The following is a 21,581-nucleotide window of genomic DNA, read 5'->3' on the forward strand; positions in this document are numbered from 1 at the left end:
TGTCATCATGGGATGGGACAGGGGGGTTGTGGGGGATTGTGTTTTGTATTCCATGTTGTGTTCTCTCCTATTCTATTTTCTGACGTTTCTCTGGGCTCAAACCAAAAATCAAACACACACAACCCCTCTTCTTCGGTGCCTACTGCTGCTATGCTGAATCCTTCTCTCCTCTCCTCTTTCTGTCTCCTTGACCCAGTCTCGCTCCCTCCCCTTTCCTCTGCATCTTCCAATAACTTGCGCGTTCCCCCTCCCCCGTCTGTCGCACGTTCTCACCCCCTCCTCTTTTTTACCTCCTCCCTGTGCCCCTCTCTCGCTCTCCTCTCTCATTTGCTCACATTCTCTCACTTTCCCTACCAGGCTTCACACACACTGCAGGTAATGGAAAACAATATACATCTATCCCTTCCTTCCTCTCATCCTTCTTAGTCTCCTCTCCTCTGTCTCTCTGCTCTCTTCTCTCACCATTTCATCCCTCCGCCGGCTCATATCTTCTGATTAGTCCTTGACCTCACAGCACAGGTACCATTGCATCAGCTTATGTGTCTAAACTCACTGACGGTGTGTGTGTCAAGGAATGACAGCGCATTGAACGTGTGTCCTACTAGTCCATGGTTCGATGTTGAATGTGTTTGATGGTTGGCCTGTCAATTGCGGTGTGGTGTGTGTGGCTGTATGTGCTTAGAGTGCATCTGCTTCACAGCATTTACTTCCTGACTATGCGTCAGTGTGTGCCAGTTTGCTGTGTGTGTGTGTGTGTGTGTCTGTGTCTGTGTCTGTGTGTGTGTGTGTGTGTGTGTGTGTGTGTGTGTGTGTGTGTGTGTGTGTGTGTGTGTGTGTGTGTGTGTGTGTGTGTGTGTGTGTGTGTGTGTGTGTGTGTGTGTGTGTGTGTGTGAGAGAGAGAGAGAGAGAGTGAGTTGAAGTCTGCCTGTTAGTCTCTATATTTTCTGTTTATGTCTCCGGCAAAGACATTTAAGAGGTCATTTTTATCTCTCACTCTGTGAATATCACTCACCCCATCTCAGAATATTCATCATTTCTGGCCAAAGGGGGATTTAATCATTTTAGAATCTCTACCACCGTTCCCTTGCTCCTCTCATCTTTCACCCCTTCTTCTAAAGCTTGTTTTGATAATGCAGAAATCCCTCTGCTGTGTTAGAACAAGGTTGTGTTAGAACATGGCTGAGTTAGAACATGGCTGTGTTAGAACATGGCTGTGTTAGAACAAGGCTGTGTTAGAACATGGCTGAGTTAGAACATGGCTGTGTTAGAACATGGCTGTGTTAGAACAAGGCTGTGTTAGAACATGGCTGTGTTAAAACAAGGTTGTGTTAGAACATGGCTGAGTTAGAACATGGCTGTGTTAGAACATGGCTGTGTTAGAACAAGGCTGTGTTAGATCATGGCTGTGTTAGAACAAGGCTGTGTTAGAACATGGCTGTGTTAGAACATGGCTGAGTTAGAACATGGCTGTGTTAGACCATGGCTGTGTTAGAACATGGCTGTGTTAGAACATGGCTGAGTTATAACATGGCCGTGTTAGAACAAGGCTGTGTTAGAACATGGTTGTGTTAGAACATGGCTGTGTTAGAACAAGGCTGTGTTAGAACAAGGCTGTGTTAGACCATGGCTGTGTTAAAACATGGCTGAGTTAGAACATGGCTGTGTTAGAACAAGGCTGTGTTAGAACATGGCTGTGTTAGAACATGGCTGTGTTAGAACATGGCTGTGTTAGAACAAGGTTGTGTTAGAACATGGCTGTGTTAGAACATGGCTGTGTTAGAACAAGGCTGTGTTAGAACATGGCCGTGTTAGAACACGGCCATGTTTCTCCTCTGTGTGCTGAGTTAGAACATGGCTGTGTTAGAACGAAGGCTGTGTTAGAACATGGCTGTGTTAGAACATGGCTGTGTTAGAACATGGCTGTGTTAGAACAAGGCCTGTGTTAGAACATGGCTGTGTTAGAACATGGCTGTGTTAGAACATGGCTGAGTTAGAACATGGCTGTGTTAGAACAAGGTTGTGTTAGAACATGGCTGTGTTAGAACAAGGCTGTGTTAGAACATGGCTGTGTTAGAACATGGCTGTGTTAGAACATGGCTGTGTTAGAACAAGGCCTGTGTTAGAACATGGCTGTGTTAGAACATGGCTGTGTTAGAACATGGCTGAGTTAGAACATGGCTGTTTTAGAACAAGGTTGTGTTAGAACATGGCTGTGTTAGAACAAGGCTGTGTTAGAACATGGCTGTGTTAGAACAAGGCTGTGTTAGAACGAAGGCTGTGTTAGAACATGGCTGTGTTAGAACATGGCTGAGTTAGAACAAGGCTGTGTTAGACCATGGCTGTGTTAGAACATGGCTGTGTTAGAACAAGGCTGTGTTAGAAGGAGGGTTGGTGCGTGTACTGTATGTGCTCGAAGAGAGGATGAAAGGTGCTTTGTGTGTGTGTATATGTGTGTGTGTTCGTGTGTGTGTACATTTGTGTGCGTGCCTGTTAGAGGTGAGAATTAATTGTGTCTGTATTATATTTGCCTCTGACTGTGCATGTGTGTATGTGTGTGTGTGTGTGTGTTCCCCACAGGATGTCGATAGTGATCATTGTTGCCAGGGAGATCCTGGACTCCAGGGGAAACCCCACAGTGGAAGTGGACCTGCACACTGACAAAGGTGAGAGACTGGTATTTTTCATCATCACTACATGGTGTAATTATTTGAGATATTCCATTATCAACTGGTTAATGGGTATTTTCCTTTCTCCTCTATCCTTCACCACTCCATTCCCTCAAATCTCTCCCTCCTCCTTCCAGGTGTCTTCAGGGCAGCTGTGCCTAGCGGAGCGTCTACAGGCATCTATGAAGCCCTGGAGCTGAGAGACGGAGACAAGAGCCGCTACAAGGGCAAAGGTGAGGGCTGAGGAAGGTGTGTGTGTGTGTGTGTGTGTGTGTGTGTGTGTGTGTGTGTGTGTGTGTGTGTGTGTGTGTGTGTGTGTGTGTGTGTGTGTGTGTGTGTGTGATCGTTTGTGAGTGTGTGTCTGTGAGTGGGGGGGGGGGGGGGGGTAGAGAAATGTGCTAGGAGATGGATGGGTACTAGGGGAGGTATGAGCAGTAAGCCATATTGACTTATGGTATCACTATGATGAGGAAAATGAAGATGACTACACTGAGTGAGGTGCAGAATGAACTACTTTTCTGTGTCCTTTTCTTCATTCTTATGTCCTGTCTCTGTATCGTCCTCCTCCTCCACCACCTCTTCTTCATCCTGTTTCTTCTCATCCTTCGCTACATCCCTCCTTCTCCTAGGTGTGCTTAAGGCTGTTGGTCACATCAATGACACCATCGGTCCTGCCCTCATCCAGTCGGTGAGTACGGTCGTGAGCGTGTGTGTGCGTGTGTGTGGGTTGTGTCCTGTGTTGCAGTGTGTTTGTTTGGGCGTATGTGTAACTGAGAGAAAGAGAGAAAGACGTCTCATCAGCTCTCTAAGATGTGTTGTGTTGCAGGGGGTCAGTGTGGTGGAACAGGAGAAACTGGACAAGATGATGATAGAGATGGACGGCACTGAGAACAAGTGTAAGTAACAACCTGTATGAATCACATATGAGACACCAGCTTGGACCAGTCCTGGTCTCAAGAGCTGGCGTGTGAACGTTTTATTCTAACCAGTGCTTTTTCAATTTGATCTTTCCCTTAATTCATACCTATTCGTTCTGCTCCCTTCAGCTCAGTTCGGGGCCAATGCTATTCTGGGTGTGTCCTTGGCCATATGCAAAGCTGGTGCCGCAGAGAAAGGTTTCCCCCTGTACCGTCACATTGCAGACCTGGCAGGAAACACAGAGCTAGTGCTTCCAGTTCCTGTGAGTTCATTACCGTTACATTTTCACCTGTATTCAGTTGACTGTCATAGAATACATTTGACCAAAAACCATAACCTACTCTGTACAAAAGATAAGATGAAGGCTTCAGACAGTTATCTCTGTCATTGAATGAATGAATGAATGAATGAATGAATAAAGGAATGAAGGAACAACTAGATGAAGGAATGAAGGAACAACTGGATAAAGGAATGAAGGAACTACTGGATAAAGGAATGAAGGAACAACTGGATAAAGGAATGAAGGAACAACTGGATGAAGGAACTAAGGAACAACTGGATAAAGGAATGAAGGAACAACTGGATAAAGGAATGAAGGAACAACTGGATAAAGGAATGAAGGAACAACTGGATAAAGGAATGAAGGAACTACTGGATAAAGGAATGAAGGAACAACTGGATAAAGGAATGAAGGAACAACTGGATAAAGGAATGAAGGAACAACTGGATAAAGGAATGAAGGAACAACTGGATAAAGGAACAACTGGATAAAGGAATGAAGGAACAACTGGATAAAGGAATGAAGGAACAACTGGATAAAGGAATGAAGGAACAACTGGATAAAGGAATGAAGGAACAACTGGGATAAAAGGAATGAAGGAACAACTGGATAAGGAATGAAGGAACAACTGGATGAAGGAATGAAGGAACAACTGGATAAAGGAATGAAGGAACAACTGGATAAAGGAATGAAGGAACAACTGGATAAAGGAATGAAGGAACAACTGGATAAAGGAATGAAGGAACAACTGGATGAAGGAACTAAGGAACAACTGGATAAAGGAATGAAGGAACAACTGGATAAAGGAATGAAGGAACAACTGGATAAAGGAATGAAGGAACAACTGGATAAAGGAATGAAGGAACAACTAGATAAAGGAATGAAGGAACAACTGGATAAAGGAATGAAGGAACAACTGGATAAAGGAATGAAGGAACTACTGGATAAAGGAATGAAGGAACAACTGGATAAAGGAATGAAGGAACAACTGGATGAAGGAACTAAGGAACAACTGGATAAAGGAATGAAGGAACAACTGGATAAAGGAATGAAGGAACAACTGGATAAAGGAATGAAGGAACAACTGGATAAAGGAATGAAGGGACAACTGGATAAAGGAATGAAGGAACAACTGGATAAAGGAATGAAGGAACAACTGGATAAAGGAATGAAGGAACAACTGGATAAAGGAATGAAGGAACAACTGGATAAAGGAATGAAGGAACAACTGGATAAAGGAATGAAGGAAACTACTGGATAAGGAACTAAGGAACAACTGGATAAAGGAATGAGGACACTATAGATGAGACACGGAATAGAACTAAGGAACAACTGGATAAAGGAATGAAGGAACAACTGGATTAAAGGAATGAAGGACAACTGGATAAAGGAATGAAGGAACAACTGGATAAAGGAATGAAGGAACAACTGGATAAAGGAATGAAGGAACAACTGGATAAAGGAATGAAGGAACAACTGGATAAAGGAATGAAGGAACAACTGGATAAAGGAATGAAGGAACAACTGGATAAAGGAATGAAGGAACAACTGGATAAAGGAATGAAGGAACAACTAGATAAAGGAATGAAGGAACAACTGGATAAAGGAATGAAGGAACAACTGGATAAAGGAATGAAGGAACAACTGGATAAAGGAATGAAGGAACAACTGGATAAAGGAATGAAGGAACAACTGGATAAAGGAATGAAGGAACTACTGGATGAAGGAACTAAGGAACAACTGGATAAAGGAATGAAGGAACAACTAGATAAAGGAATGAAGGAACAACTGGATAAAGGAATGAAGGAACAACTGGATAAAGGAATGAAGGAACTACTGGATAAAGGAATGAAGGAACAACTGGATAAAGGAATGAAGGAACAACTAGATAAAGGAATGAAGGAACAACTGGATAAAGGAATGAAGGAACAACTGGATAAAGGAATGAAGGAACTACTGGATAAAGGAATGAAGGAACAACTGGATAAAGGAATGAAGGAACAACTAGATAAAGGAATGAATAAATACTGTAAATTGACAAATACTGATGTATGTCTCCCTCTCCTCTCCTCCCCTGGTCCCCCTCTCCCTCAGGCCTTTAACGTTATCAACGGGGGCTCTCATGCGGGCAACAAGCTGGCCATGCAGGAGTTCATGGTACTTCCTGTAGGGGCGGAGTCTTTCAGGGACGCTGTGCGTGTGGGGGCGGAGCTGTACCAGACGCTAAGGGAAGTGATCAAGGAGAAGTATGGCCAAGACGCCACCAACGTGGGGGACGAGGGGGGGTTCGCCCCAAACATACTGGAGAACACTGAAGGTGAGAGACAGGAGGAAAGACATATCAAAGACACTACTGCATAGTCCGAAAACAACTTCTGTAGACCCTCAGCTTTCTGGGTTTTCAGATGTGAAGGAAACAGCCTTCCAATGGGTTTATATTGCCTTCAGAAAGTATTCACACCCCTTGACTTTTTCCACATTTTATTGTGTTACATCCTGGCCTACACACAATACCCCATAATGTCAAAGTTTTTAGAAATGTTAACATGTCTTGAGTCAACAAGTATTCAACCCCTTTGTTATGGCAAGCCTAAATTAGTTCAGGAGTAAACATTTGCTTAACAAGTCACATAATAAGTTGCATGGACTCAATCTGTCTGCAATAAGGCACTAAAGTAAAACTGCAAAAAATGTGGCAAAGAAATGAACTTGAATACAAAGCATTATGTTTGGGGCAAATCCAACACAACACATCACTGAGTATCACTCTTCATATTTTCAAGCATGGTGGTGGCTGCATCATGTTATGGGTATGATTGTCGTTGGCAAGGACTAGGGAGTTAATTATATAAAAAATAAACGAAATAGAGCTAAGCACAGGCAAAATCCTCGAGGAAACCTGGTTCAGTCTGCTTTTCCACCAGACACTGGGAGACAAATGTACCTTCCAGCAGGACAATAACCTAAAACACAAGGCCAAATATACACTGGAGTTGCTTACCAAGACAACATTGAAGTTACAGTTTTGACTTAATCGGCTTGAAAATCTATGGCAAGACTTGAAAATGGCTGTCTAGCAATGATCAACAACCAACCTGATGGAGCTTGAATAGCTTAAAAAGAATAAAGTGCAAATATTGTACAATCCAGGTGTGCAAAGCTCTTAGAGACTTACCCAGAAAGACTCTGTAATTGCTGCGAAAGGTGCGAAAGGTGATTCTAACATGTATTGACTCAATACATTTGCAAAAATGTTTAAAAACATGTTTTCACTTTGTCGTTCTGGGGGTATTGTGTGCCGATGAATGTGAACAAAAATCTATTTAATCCATTTTGAATTCAGGCTGTAATATAACAAAATGAGGAATAAGTCAAGGGGTATGAATACTTTCTGAATGCACTGTAGGCAAGATTCACGAATATTGCTGCAAATACAGAAGGGGTGGGAGCCCGTGGTTGTTTTTGAACTGGGTTCATAAATAAACACAGCACATTGTCTTTCAGAGACAAAGCAAGACAAGCACAATACCCCGCATTGGATTTATCACTCACTGTTTTATAACAACCCCCTCTCCCTGCTCACCTTTCTTGTCACTCCCTTTCCCTGTCCCTCTGTCCTGTCCCTCTGTCTTGTGCAGCCCTGGAGCTGATCAAGACAGCCATTGAGAAGGCAGGTTTCACAGACAAGGTGGTGATCGGGATGGACGTGGCAGCCTCTGAGTTCTACAAAGAGGGCAAGTACGACCTGGACTTCAAGTCTCCACCCAACGCAGACCGCCACATCAGCGCCCAAGAGCTCTGCGACATGTACAAGGGCTTCATCAATGACTACCCAGGTGTGTGTGTGTGTGTGTGTGTGTGTGTGTGTGTGTGTGTGTGTGTGTGTGTGTGTGTGTGTGTGTGTGTGTGTGTGTGTGTGTGTGTGTGTGTGTGTGTGTGTGTGTGTGTGTGTGTGTGTGTATATACCTGTCACCCTAACATGGTTAACTGTTCCATGATATGATTGATTAGGCTACTCCCCTCCCGACGATAACCCTCTCTCTCTCTCTCTCTCTCACACACACACACACACACACACACACACACACACACACACACACACACACACACACACACACACACACACACACACACACACACACAGCCATAGAGACATGGATAAGCACCAGTAATGGGAGGCAGGGCTACATCAGTGCAGCTCCCACCTTGCCAAATGTGCACTGTAGCGCATAATTAAAACCTCCTTAACTGGTGTCAGGAAATGAGGGGAGGCTGTCCAAGCTCTCTCTCTCTCTCTCCCCCCTCTCTCTCTCTCTCTCGCTCTCTCTCTCGCTCTCTCTCTCTCTCTCTCTCTCTCTCTCTCTCTCTCTCTCTCTCTCTCTCTCTCTCTCTCTCTCTCTTTCTCTTTCTCTCACTTGCAGTGCATGCTGGGAGTTTTTTGGAGTTTGAGTGTTTGGTGTGGAGGGCTCTGTCCTAACTTATTTTCTTGATTCTGTCCTTGGTCTTTTCTTTCAATTTTTATTTTCTATGGTGAAGGGTTAATGCACTATATGTTTTAGCGGTATCCACAGGTTTTTCAAAGTTAGGGTGGAAGAGGACAGAGTAAGTTTCCTGGGGTTTGGAAGGTGTGGTGTGCGCGATGGCTTCTCAGCCTAGCGCAGAGGAGACGCTGTCGATATGGCATGGATTCAGGTGTGTTCCTGAGAATGGAGTTAAAGTGGAGGGGGATCTGTTTGCAGTCGGTGAACAGGTAGGAGCTAAATTTATACATTCTGCTTCCAGAATGAACAAAGCTGTGGTTGTGTTCATGAAAATAGCAAATTTGGTTGGTAGGCTAATTGCTAGTGGAATATTTGTAAGGGGTGTGTTGGTACCAATTTCGCCTCTTTCTACCCCTTCGACAAGGGTGGTAGTTGCAAATTTGCCTCCGTTTATTACGGATGATCAAATCAGGAAAGAGCTGAGTCATTTTGGTAAGTTTGCTAGCGGTTTTCGTGTACTGTTGGCAGGTTTTCAGGCAGAGATCAATGTGCAGGGGGCAATGAGACACAGACAGCAGAGGCTGGGCCTAGTCATACTATGGAGGGTGGTGTAGATGAGGCTGGGCCTAGTCAGGCTAGAGATGGTGGGGTAGATGAGGCTGGGCCTAGTCATACTATGGAGGGTGGTGTAGATGAGGCTGGGTCTAGTCAGGTTATGCTAGTGGATGAGGGAAGTGTAAGAGACTAGGGTGGGAGGAGGAGGGTGTCAAGTGGAAAAGGGAAAAGGGGAGAAGAAATGAGGTGGGAGGGTCTAAGGCACCAAGGAACCTTTGCCTGGTGCTGGGGGGAGACCCTGACCAGAGAGGAAGGGCAGGTGGTCAGGATGGGAGATGGAGATGAGGAGGAAAGTGAGTCTGAGGTAGACGTTTTTTCAGAATCCACTTCAATGGGTCCGGAAAGTTTGTAAGATCAGTACAACATGCTATGAAAAATGAGGGGCATGGTGTCCTCTCACACAGGAAACAGTTTAGGTTGAGGAAGTGGGTCACAACAGTGCGTAAGGGTTTACCTTCAGACGCTGTTTAGATGTATCGTTTTTTTCTGGCACTGGGGCTTTTTGAGCTTTGCTATTGGTCTCTTTCTTTTTGCTGGCTTTTCTCCCATTTCTTATGGAGACTCTTTGGGTAGGCTCGCTTAATATAAATGGCACCAGAAATGCAGGAAAGAGGAGTGTGTTGGGTGAATATGTAAAACAAAAAAAAAGTACAGGTGTTGTTTCTGCAGGAGATGCATAGTGATGTGGTGAATGAAGTTGATTGGGGGCTCTGGTGGAAAGGGGCAAGTGTGTTGAGCCATGGGACAAATCTTAGTGCAGGGGTGGCATTCCTTTTTGCACCGGGTCTGTCTGTAAAAATTTGCTCCTCAAATGAGGTGTGTAGGGGGAGGCTGCTTGTTGTAAAAGGCAGAAATGAACAACATGGGTTTTGTCTTCATAAATGTTTATGTGCCTAACACAGGGAGAGAGAGGGGGGTGCTATTTGGGTATCTTAGACAGGAACTCTCAGGTAGCGCCTGAGGAGATGCTGGTGGTCAGCGGGGACTGGAACTGTACAATGGATCTTACGAAAGACAGCAATGGGGAAGAGCCTCATTCAGTGTCAGTAGGAGTGTTAAGGGACATCATTAATCAGTTCGACCTAGTGGATATTTGGAGAACTAAACATCCCAACACAAGGCAGTATATATGGGTGAAGGTTTTTGGGGATAGGGTGAGTGCAGCACGACTGGATCGGTTTTACATGTCTAGGAATCGGAGCAATAGGCTGTTGGGCGCTACCATTCTCCCGGTGGGGTTTTCCGATCATCACATAACCATGGCTCGGCAGTCTATTTCACCAGGGCCCCGGCAGGCATCCTATTGGAAGTTCAATGTAAAGCTCTTATAAGATGCCACTTTTTGCTCAGGTTTCCAGATTTTTTTGGGAAAGGTGGAGGCAACAAAGAGAGGAATATGAGTCTCTGAGTCAATGGTGGGATGTGGGGAAAGTCCAAATTTGGCTTTTCTGTCAACAGTACACAGCTCTCTCATCCTCAAAGGCTAGGAGAGTACTGGGGGAACTCAAGCGTAGTATTAGTGAGATGGAGGTAGAGATGGTGGGGCAAGGCAATGTAGGCCTCCAGGCTAATTTAGCTGAATTACGGAGGGACCTGGGTAGTTTTTTCCAGGTTAAAGCAAAGGGAGCACTTGTAAGAGCTAGGTTCTCCATGCTCAAGGAGATGGATGCTCCCAGCTCCTCCTTCTTTGGTTTGGAAAGACAGAGCGGTGAAGCCAAGGGTATGCATTTGTCTATGGCTGTCTGATGGGCAGGTGACCTCTGTGGTGGGGGAGATGCGGGAGCGAAATGTGGAGTTTTATACTGAATTGTATAGGGCAGAAGTGTGTGATCCTATGTGTGCTCAGGTCTTGTTCGCAGGACTCCCTAAGCTCTCTCTGGCACAGAGGGATGAAATGGACATTCCTCTGTTGTCCCATGAACTGGCAGAGGCCGTAACCCAGATGTCCCCCGGTTGTGCACCGGGGGTTGATGGACTCCCAGTGGAGTTTTATAAATAAATTCTGGGGAATAATTGGACAGGACTTCTTTTGCATGTTGCGTGAATGCGTTGGGGTAGGAGAGTTGCCGATGAGCTGCCGTCTGGCGGCTCTGACTCTCCTGCCCAGAAAAGGGGACTTGTGTGAACTTAAGAACTGGAGGCCTGTGGCATTGCTCTGTGCGGACTTCAAGATATTTGCCAAGGACCTCTCTAACAGACTGAAGTCCCATTTGGACTCGATAGTACATAAGAACCAAACATATTGTGTACCGGGACGCTCAATCATGGACAACTTGTTCTTAATCAGGGACATGCTGGACTTGTCGAGAGGTTCTAATGTGAACTTTGGACTGGTCTCTTTAGATCAAGAGAAGGCTTTTGATAGAGTGGACCATGAGTACCTGTTTAATGTGATGTCTGTGTTTGGGTTTGGGGAAAGGCTTTTGGCCTGTGTGAAGATGATGTATGCTGGGGCGTCATGTATGGTCAAGGTGGGAGGGGGGCTCAGTAGAACAGTCTGAGTGAGACGAGGAATTAGACAAAGATGCCCTCTATCGGGGCAGTTATATACACTAGCCATTGAGCATTTTTTAGGCCTGCTACACAGGAGACTGCAGGGAGTGTGTGGACAGACATGGGTGTGGTGAAAGGCATGGCAGTGTCAGCGTATGCAGATGACGTTTCTGTGATGGTCAGGGATGGTCAGGATATGCAGGCACTAGAGACCAGTCTGAAGGTGTAGGAGGGAGCTTCGTCAGCTAAGGTAAACTGGGGCAAGAGCAAAGCTCTGTTATGTGGGGCATGGGGGGATATGGCCCCTCTGCTTCCAGTGGGTTTGCAGTAGGGTTGTGAAGGGATTAAAATGTTGGGGGTGTACCCGGGCCAGGAAGAACTGGGAGGGGCTGTCACAGGCAGTGGTGTCAAGACTGGCCAGGTGGAGGTGGCTCCTGTCCCAAGTGTCATATAGACGGATGGTGCTGATAATCAACAACCTGGTGGCATCTTCCCTGTGGCATAAACTGGCTGTCCTCAACAGATTTTTGCTCTGCAGTGCTATGAGCCTGGCAGCTGCTAAGGCCCACACGAGAAGGGGGTGTGGAGCCTGGGCTGTGGGTGTGGGAGGAGCCCATCTTCAACAACCCAGCCATCCCTTTGAGATCGGTTCAGTCGGCCAAAGGCTGGGTGACCTGAGACTGCTGGGAGAGGAGGGGTAGAAAAGCCCGGAAGTCCTGGCACAACAAACAGGAATAATATCTCTTGGGGGGGGGGGGGGGGTGCTGTTTGTATAGCCGGGGAAGATGTTTTGGATATACGGTTATAGTTTGGTTATTGTGATGTTTTGTATCGTGGGGTACAGGGCATTGTGAGTATGGTACATTTATGCAGTACAGGATATATTTTGGGGTTTTATTTTAAGGGGGGGGGGTTAATGAAATGAGAATGTTTCATAAAAGAAAGACCAAAAGTGTCTCTCTGTCTCTCTGAGGAGTATGGAGTGTAATGGGAGATAGTATAGCGTGTCCAGTCAGAGGCAGTAATTGAAATCCCCATTAAGACTGACAGTCTGTACCTATGAGCCCATCCACGTTGGGCCATGAGTGGGTCTTGAGTTAATCAACCAACTCCCATCACACACCCCTTAATACGCTAGAGTAGGCACACACATATACACACACATACACACTCCTTAACATGCTAGAGTAGGCACACACATATACACACACATACACACTCCTTAACATGCTAGAGTAGGCACACACATATACACACTCCTTAACATGCAGAGTAGGCACACACATATACACACACATACACACCCCTTAATACGCTAGAGTAGGCACACACATATACACACACATACACACTCCTTAACACGCTAGAGTAGGCACACACACATACACACTCCTTAATACGCTAGAGTAGGCACACACATATACACACACATACACACTCCTTAACATGCTAGAGTAGGCACACACATATACACACACATACACACATACACACATACACACCCCTTAATACGCTAGAGTAGGCACACACATAGACACACACATACACACTCCTTAACATGGTAGAGTCATTTCCTTCACTCTAGGTAGATATTTCCTTTAGGGACAGATCTAGGAATATCTACTGCTCAGAAATGGTAACATTAACCATTAGGGGTTTAAATACAAAACTGTCCTTAGATCAGTGTCTAGAGGCATGGCCCCAGGTCACCCTTAGCCTACCCTCATTCTCCCCCTGTCCTTATTCTCAATTATGGCTGCAGCACACACAAACACTCACTAACATTCCTCCTGGCCCTCTCTCCTCCAGTGGTGTCCATTGAGGATCCGTTTGACCAGGATGACTGGCCGGCCTGGTCCCAGATGACAGCCTCTGTGGGGATCCAGGTGGTGGGGGACGACCTGACCGTCACCAACCCCAAGAGGATAGAGCGCGCCCTGGAGGAGAGGGCCTGCAACTGCCTGCTGCTCAAAGTCAACCAGATCGGCTCTGTCACCGAAGCCATCCAGGCGTGAGTCAGGGAGGGGAGTGTGGAGCTGATTCGCATTTTAGACTGTGTCCAAAATGGCACCCTTTTCCTGATATAGTACTATATGGGCCCTGTACAAAAGTAGTGCACTATAGGTGAGAACTCACCTCATCCACCAGGCTCCCTCTCTCTCTCTCTCTCTCTCTCTCCCCCCCCGCTCTCTCTCTCTCGCTCTCTCTCTCTCGCTCTCTCTCTCTGTCTGCCTCTCTGTGTATCTCTCCCTCTCTCTCTCTTTGTGTATCTCTCCCTCTCTCCATCTCTGTATCTGTCACTGTCTCTCTCTCCCTCTCTGTCTGTCTCTCTGTGTATGTCTCTCTGTCTGTCCTCCAGGTGTAAGTTGGCTCAGGAGAATGGCTGGGGGGTGATGGTGAGCCACCGCTCAGGTGAGACAGAGGACACCTTCATTGCTGATCTGGTGGTGGGCCTCTGCACTGGACAAATCAAGACTGGAGCTCCCTGTCGATCAGAGCGGCTGGCCAAATACAATCAACTCATGAGGTTGGTACCCTACTCACGGTGTGGTTGTTGCTGTATGACTCTGTATAACTGTCTGTCTGTCTGGTCTGGTCTTGTCTGTCCCTCTCTGAATTATTCTCTTTTGTTCACTTTCTCTTTTTGTCTTTATCCTCTCTTAGGATTGAGGAGGAGTTAGGGGACCAGGCTCGCTTCGCAGGGCACAACTTCCGGAACCCCGCCGCCCTCTAAGACTCCTCTGGGCTGACGGACACTGACACAGAATCACAGACACACATTACTGCAGGGCACAGACGGACTGACAGATGTCCACAGACAGATATACATAACTACCTACAATGAATCCTTCAGACAGATAGGTCAGACAGACATATGTTTGGAAGGACAGAGAGACAGACAGACTGAATAAGACTTTATTTTTCATCCCTCTCTTTTCTCCTCCCCTTTACCTCAAAGAGTTTTCTCATCTCAATTTCCTCAATTGCCCAAACCTTCCCCTTTCCTCCCGTCCTTCCATGTTAGGCAACCTTTCAGTTACCACTTCATCTAAAAGCCTGCCACATAATTGTCTGTTAACACCTACATGTAAAGGCTTACCACAGAAACCCTCCAATCAATAAAGATATGAACACTTATGATGTAAACATCCGCCACAATTGTGTCTGCGTGTTTTGTATGGGATATATTTTTAAAATGTTTAATTGATTTCACCTTTATTTAACCAGGTAGGCAAGTTGAGAACAAGTTCTCATTTACAATTGCGACCTGGCCAAGATGAAGCAAAGCAGTTTGACACATACAACAACACAGAGTTACACATGGAGTAAAACAAACATACAGTCAATAATATAGTAGAAAAATAAGTCTATATACAAAGTGAGCAAATGAGGTGAGAATAGAGGATATATGTATATTGTTTTAATCATTCAAATGAAAGCTCCACTTTAGGCTGGCTATATTGGCTACTGCATCTTCTCTATGTCACTACTTTTACATGGGGCACATTCAATGGGATGGAAGGTTTAGAACTTTGCAGGTAGAAATGCATTGGGCTGCCACATTTACCCATTCTTAATTAAATATATAATTTTGTTCAATATCTGAAAGCTCTGTAAAATTGCATCCTCCGAAATAAGCCCCTGGCGTGGCTGACATGTGTAATGCGCACTGTATGCAGTGACAAGCTGCATCACATTAACAATGTATCAACTGTAACTACATTGTTATATAAATTGTTGCAGGTATATCCATTGCATGTTCTAAATGTAGCAGCAGAGGGAGCGCGAGACGTGGCCTTTTTATGTGAAGGTAAAAGGCGCGCAAGCGCAGTAGATCGCTCCTCCACATGGTTACTATGGTTACTACACAATAGGAGACGGGACAGGGGGCTGTGTGAAGGGGGGAAGAAAAAACGAAAGGAGAGAGTAGGGAGGTGGTTTGCAGAACCGCTTGACTGGACACACTGTAGCTCCCCCGACACTGTGCAGAGTAAAAGAGAGAGGTAGACCGAGAGAGGGAGAGGGAGAGGGAGAGAGAGGTGGAAGGAGAAGAAACGGGGTAGGCCTAGGTTTTAGGGGAAAGGTTTATACACTCAAAGAAGAACCCCGTTCTAGGCATGAATAGCAAGGACACGGAAACTTTGAGAATGCACTATTATCTAGGCTATAATGGCATGATGCAGTTCGATGCTGTTTGACTACACGTTGGGCTGCATGCTGTAGCCATGTGCCTATCAATACAATGATGGGGAGAAGTTTTAGAACAAAGGGAGAAAAGGTAAGATTCTGTAAGTTTAGAAATTGTGTGTATAAAGGATCCATGCAAAGTAGCCTATAGTGGGCTAATGCACAGTTAAAAGGTGGAAAAGTAGCCTATAGTAGGCGAATGCACAGTTAAGGTGATCCTACATTGGAGTGGGGGATGAGAAAACTGAAAAAGGGACTTCTCTCCTTCCCTCCCCTCCCTCTGAGTGTTGGCCCTCTCTGCGCCTCTTCGTTCTCCCTGCCTCCCTTTCTTCTTGCTCCCCCATTCCTTAAGAATATGCAAATCACGCCCTCTCCCTCTCTTTCTCTTCCTCGAAGTGCATCCCTTGCTCGCCCTCAGTAGATTTTGTGACTACCGACGGCAAAAAGTGCAAGTCGTCTTGACGGAGGAAGGGGGAGAAAGAGAAGGGGGTGGGGAAGAGGCAAACGTACGCATCAATACAGTCTTCAGCGGCACCCCGTTTTTTCCTGCAACGATTTGGGAAGGAGAGAGAAAATTCTGCATTATTTGCGGAACCGTTGCAATATGATCCAGCAGCCTCTGTTTATAGGTGCGCGTGCTGCTCCTATGTGTGCATGTCAACGTACAGTATAAACCGAGAGAGACGGTTAAAGAAAGGGAGAGTGAAAGGGGACACGCATCGCTGGATATCATAGGTAAGGAGAAGGGAAAATGGATGCTTATATATTTTTGCTATTCTTGTTGGCCACGTTTGTGTCTTCCCTCCCCTTTCTTTGTGCGTTAACGATCATGCGTTATGTGTAATTCATGCCCGGGTAAAATGTGTGTTAGGTTACAACGCACAACAGACGCACTCACATTCCAACGATAAAAGGCGTCTCGGTGAAGAATGCCATTCGCCATTCTATTCCGAATTATTTTTTCAAGACATGAAGAAAAAAAACCAGTACGCTATGGGAGAAACACAACAGGCATAGACACAGGACCCATTCTATTCTGCATTATCAGTGTTAGTCAATATGTGCTATTACACATAGCGTCTACATCGTCGGTCTAGTCTATTCTGATGTAGCTCGCTTGTTGTACAGAATAGCAGAGCCGGTCGCGCATCTGCATGTGTATCAATAACAGTAGCGGGAGAAGAAAGAAAGAGAACCGTTGCGGTGCCTGCTTGTCGGTGCCTGCTTGTCGGTGTCTGTCGGTGATGTGAGCTGTGTAACTGCATACTTACACGGGCTGCGATGCATCACATATTTCATTTTAATGCATTCATGTGTGTGAGAGAGAAACAGTTCATGTGCACATATGTGTGTGTCTGTGTTTGACCATTGCTGTACATTGTGTGATTATTATAAGCTATGGTAAATGCTGTGTTTGCTTTTAGTGTTGATGGACCACAGCCAGGGACCAGCAAATGAATCCATGAATAGTAGCAGCCCAGCCACCTGTGACTAAGATATACACTGACTGTATACAGTATCTGTGTGTCATTGGGATCCATAGACTCCCTCCTCTGCTTTACATTGGGCCCATAGGCCTACACTCCCCAAATATTGATTCTATAGCACAAGTGATGGCTCAATGTTTATCATTGAGTGTGTGTGGAATTGTGAATTCTTTAACTACTGCAATATAGTAGACAACAAGTCTATGGGAAAAGTCACTATAGCGCTATGCACATTGCACATGTAAAGGAGGTGGTTCTGTGAACCAAGATAGCTTGATGACTGACCAGTAGCCTAGTCTGAGACTTGGACTTGTGTTCGCTCTCCTAGGCCTAATGCCTAGGCTTTAGCTCAGCAGGATAACACAGTCTTGTGGAGCTTAGTCCAGGTTCAAAGCCAGTTGGTGACACACACTCGCCGATGTTGAATTCATGCCAAGTGACTATACACTACTATACACTGTGTGTGTGTGTGTGTGAATCTGTAACTAACAGCTGTAACTGTTAGTATACAGTGTGTGAGTGTATGAATAAGTCAACATATGCCGTATGCACTAATAATTAATATATATAGTAGTGGTGCCACCATCAGATTTACTGTACCTGTGATAATTCAAACACACACACACACACACACACACACACACACTGAATCGGTGTGTTTACTGCTCGATGGGTTGAACACAAGGGCCTCCATTGGCAGTGCTAACTACCTGGATAAATATATCCCTTCATTTCACCCAGTGTGTCACTATTTATACCCTCATTCAGTATACATGAGCTTGACTGGGTGAATGGGTGAATGAGTTGGACATGTAAAACCTGTGTCATATTTCATAGTCTACTACCCTAATGAATGAAGGGGTGAATGAGTTGGACATGTAAAACCTGTGTCATATTTCATAGTCTACTACCCTAATGAATGAAGGGGTGAATGAGTTGGACTTGTAAAACCTGTGTCATATTTCATAGTCTACTACCCTAATGAATGAAGGGGTGAATGAGTTGGACGTGTAAAACCTGTGTCATATTTCATAGTCTACTACCCTAATGAATGAAGGGGTGAATGAGTTGGACTTGTAAAACCTGTGTCATATTTCATAGTCTACTACCCTAATGAATGAAGGGGTGAATGAGTTGGACTTGTAAAACCTGTGTCATATTTCATAGTCTACTACCCTAATGAATGAAGGGGTGAATGAGTTGGACGTGTAAAACCTGTGTCATATTTCATAGTCTACTACCCTAATGAATGAAGGGGTGAATGAGTTGGACGTGTAAAACCTGTGTCATATTTCATAGTCTACTACCCTAATGAATGAAGGGGTGAATGAGTTGGACGTGTAAAACCTGTGTCATATTTCATAGTCTACTACCCTAATGAATGAAGGGGTGAATGAGTTGGACGTGTAAAACCTGTGTCATATTTCATAGTCTACTACCCTAATGAATGAAGGGGTGAATGAGTTGGACGTGTAAAACCTGTGTCATATTTCATAGTCTACTACCCTAATGAATGAAGGGGTGAATGAGTTGGACGTGTAAAACCTGTGTCATATTTCATAGTCTACTACCCTAATGAATGAATGGGTGAATGAGTTGGACATATATGTTGCATGTCATGGTCAATTACCTGTATCTATTAGTGATGGGGGGGAAATCAGTTACATATTGGGATATTATTTTTGATGATATATTGTATCACATCGTTTTGACAATATTGCAATATTATTTTCCCATGACGGGTCAAAAGTCGTTTTCTCATGCTCTCTTGTCTCTTTGCAGTAGAGATATGGTGAGCAATATTTTCTGAACATCAAATCGCAATAAAATCACAGTATCAATACACAAAACATAGAATTGTGAGAATCCCAATACATATTGTATTGGCACATAAGTATCATGATAATATTGTATAGTGAGGTCCCTGGCAATTCCCAGCCCTAGATCTATGTTTGAATGAATTATCAGACTGTTAACCCCATGCAGGTTTGGGTCTGGGCTCTTTTTAACCCCATGCAGGTTTGGGGCTGGGCTCTTTTTAACCCCGTGCAGGTTTGGGTCTGGGGCTGGGCTCTTTTTAACCCCATGCAGGTTTGGGTCTGGGGCTGGGCTCTTTTTAACCCCATGCAGGTTTGGGTGTGGGGCTGGGCTCTTTTTAACCCCATGCAGGTTTGGGTGTGGGGCTGGGCTCTTTTTAACCCCGTGCAGGTTTGGGTCTGGGGCTGGGCTCTTTTTAACCCTGTGCAGGTTTGGGTCTGGGGCTGGGCTCTTTTTAACCCCATGCAGGTTTGGGTGTGGGGCTGGGCTCCTGTAGGGTAGGTAAGGGGCTAATGTGGCTCTGGTATAGCCCCGGAGATGGCTATAACAGCTTAAACTCTTTCTGACCCAGGTTTAAACAACACCTTAGTGGATTCTGATAGGCTGATAAAGACTAGAACACATACATGCATCCAATTGCTTTGGGAAGGTGCAGTACAGTATCCAATGTTCATCAGCATAAGGGAATAATCTGTGCACACAATATTTTCTTCCAAATGTGTTTATTGTCATACACAACAGTATCTATACATCTGTGTACAGATTCCATGTCCTTAAAGGAAAACTCCACCCAAAACTATATTTTGGTATTTTTTTCAGTAGTCCATTGTTGAATTGGCGGTATGAAACAAAATGGGACTATATCAACAATGGACTGATGAAACAAATACCAAAATATCGTTTTCGGGTGGAGTTGACCTTTAACCATGATTCTTCTGAATGAACTGAACTGCAGTTTATTACTCATCAATTCATCCATTCAGTATTGAAGTGTGATATGAGTCAGATATCGGTTTTCCTGTAGCATCGCTGTGTTGAGGATCCTCGACTTGTACCTGCACTCAACGCCATGCCTAGTTAATCAGTCCACCATTGCAATGAAATCCCTAGAACTGTAGTTGTAATGTTGATGTTATTGTTCGATATTGATTGTTCAATATTTATCCTTCAATATGTGTACAGCATTTGTTATTATGATTGATGGTGCACTGTAATGTGTCCTGTAAAGTAATGTGTTGTTTTATGGTTGTTGTATCGTTGTATTTTATTTGTATGGGGTTTTCTGATGCTACCTAATTCAATGGGACTGGCCTGGTTAGGTAGAGAATTCATCATTGTGGTGTTTCTTCCAGGTTGTAGAAGCTCAGATGGTGGTGAGGTGATTTTCAGTCCTACAGAGAAAGACAAGGACACCACTTCATTCACCGCTATGGCCTGTGGGGAGGGGTGGACATCATAAAGGAGTAACGATGAAAACTCGAACTCACAAAGAATCGGTATGAAGTGTTTCAATGGCTTCCTTCATCTCAACCTTGTTCAGCTGTGTAGCTGAGTGTGCATGTGTGGGTCAGATTGCAGATGTGTTTATTGTTAATATGTTGTATTATATTGCACAGAGATGGATTGTGATGTTATATTTGACATCATTTAAGATGAATAAGACTTTTGAAGTTAAGATATTCTGTGTGTATATTCGGTGTGTATATTCTGTGTGTATATTCTGTGTGTATATTCTGTGTGTGTATTCTGTGTGGGCATTGATGTCATAATTATTCCTCTCTCTGTTCTCTTCTCACCTCCTCGTTCTTTCCGCTTTCTACCCTCCCAATTCCTCTTCTCTCTCCTTTCCCTCCTCATGCTCTTACCCACCCCCACCCATCACTGATCCTCTCTCCTTTCCCTCCTCATGCTCTTACCCACCCCCCACCCATCACTGATCCTCTCTCCTTTCCCTCCTCATGCTCTTACCCACCCCCACCCATCACTGATCCTCTCTCCTTTCCCTCCTCATGCTCTTACCCACCCCCACCCATCACTGATCCTCTCTCCTTTCCCTCCTCATGCTCTTACCCACCCCCACCCATCACTGATCCTCTCTCCTTTCCCTCCTCATGCTCTTACCCACCTCCACCCATCACTGATCCTCTCTCCTTTCCCTCCTCATGCTCTTACCCACCCCCACCCATCACTGATCCTCTCTCCTTTCCCTCCTCATGCTCTTACCCACCCCCACCCATCACTGATCCTCTCTCCTTTCCCTCCTCATGCTCTTACCCACCCCCACCCATCACTGATCCTCTCTCCTTTCCCTCCTCATGCTCTTACCCACCCCCACCCATCACTGATCCTCTCTCCTTTCCCTCCTCATGCTCTTACCCACCCCCACCCATCACTGATCCTCTCTCCTTTCCCTCCTCATGCTCTTACCCACCCCCACCCATCACTGATCCTCTCTCCTTTCTCCCTCATTCCTGCCCCCTCCATATTTCATCATCCTTCGTTCCCCCTTACCCTTCCCTGATCCCCTCTCCCCTCCTTTCTGCCCCCTCTATCCCTCACTTTTTTCTTTCCCCCTCTCCCCTCCTCCTCCTTGGTTTTGTCCTCTACTGTTCTCTTTACTTATTGTTTTGACCCC

The 21,581-nt window shown here is 45.2% G+C and overlaps 1 protein-coding gene across 2 annotated transcripts; it reads left to right on the top strand.

Annotated features, from left to right (window-relative positions):
- The first annotated feature begins 308 nt into the window (after positions 1–308).
- On the top strand, positions 309–14,609 carry LOC115176655 (gamma-enolase). 2 transcript variants are annotated; one of them, XM_029736800.1, is made up of 11 exons: positions 309–375; positions 2,578–2,663; positions 2,804–2,899; positions 3,296–3,354; positions 3,493–3,562; positions 3,713–3,846; positions 5,959–6,181; positions 7,503–7,700; positions 13,263–13,464; positions 13,813–13,980; positions 14,118–14,609. In XM_029736800.1, exons 2-11 carry the CDS (start codon positions 2,579–2,581, stop codon positions 14,185–14,187), a joined length of 1,305 nt encoding a protein of 434 aa, XP_029592660.1. In that variant the 5' UTR covers positions 309–375; position 2,578; the 3' UTR covers positions 14,188–14,609. The 2 variants fall into 2 exon arrangements, with proteins under 2 accessions (XP_029592660.1, XP_029592661.1); XM_029736801.1 differs by lacking the exon at positions 309–375 and adding an exon at positions 498–519.
- Positions 14,610–21,581: the final 6,972 nt, after the last annotated feature.

This window comes from Salmo trutta, chromosome 37 (assembly GCF_901001165.1).
Source record: "Salmo trutta chromosome 37, fSalTru1.1, whole genome shotgun sequence".
NCBI lineage: Eukaryota > Metazoa > Chordata > Actinopteri > Salmoniformes > Salmonidae > Salmo > Salmo trutta.

What these genes read in the sequence shown, in the direction of transcription:
- LOC115176655 (XM_029736800.1), top strand. Translation starts at nt 2,579, where the DNA reads ATGTCGATAGTGATCATTGTTGCCAGGGAGATCCTGGACTCCAGGGGA. An exon ending in CTTCATCAATGACTACCCAG is followed by an intron (nt 7,701 to 13,262) that starts GTGTGTGTGTGT and finishes TCTCTCCTCCAG; the next exon opens with TGGTGTCCATTGAGGATCCG. An exon ending in GTCACCGAAGCCATCCAGGC is followed by an intron (nt 13,465 to 13,812) that starts GTGAGTCAGGGA and finishes TCTGTCCTCCAG; the next exon opens with GTGTAAGTTGGCTCAGGAGA.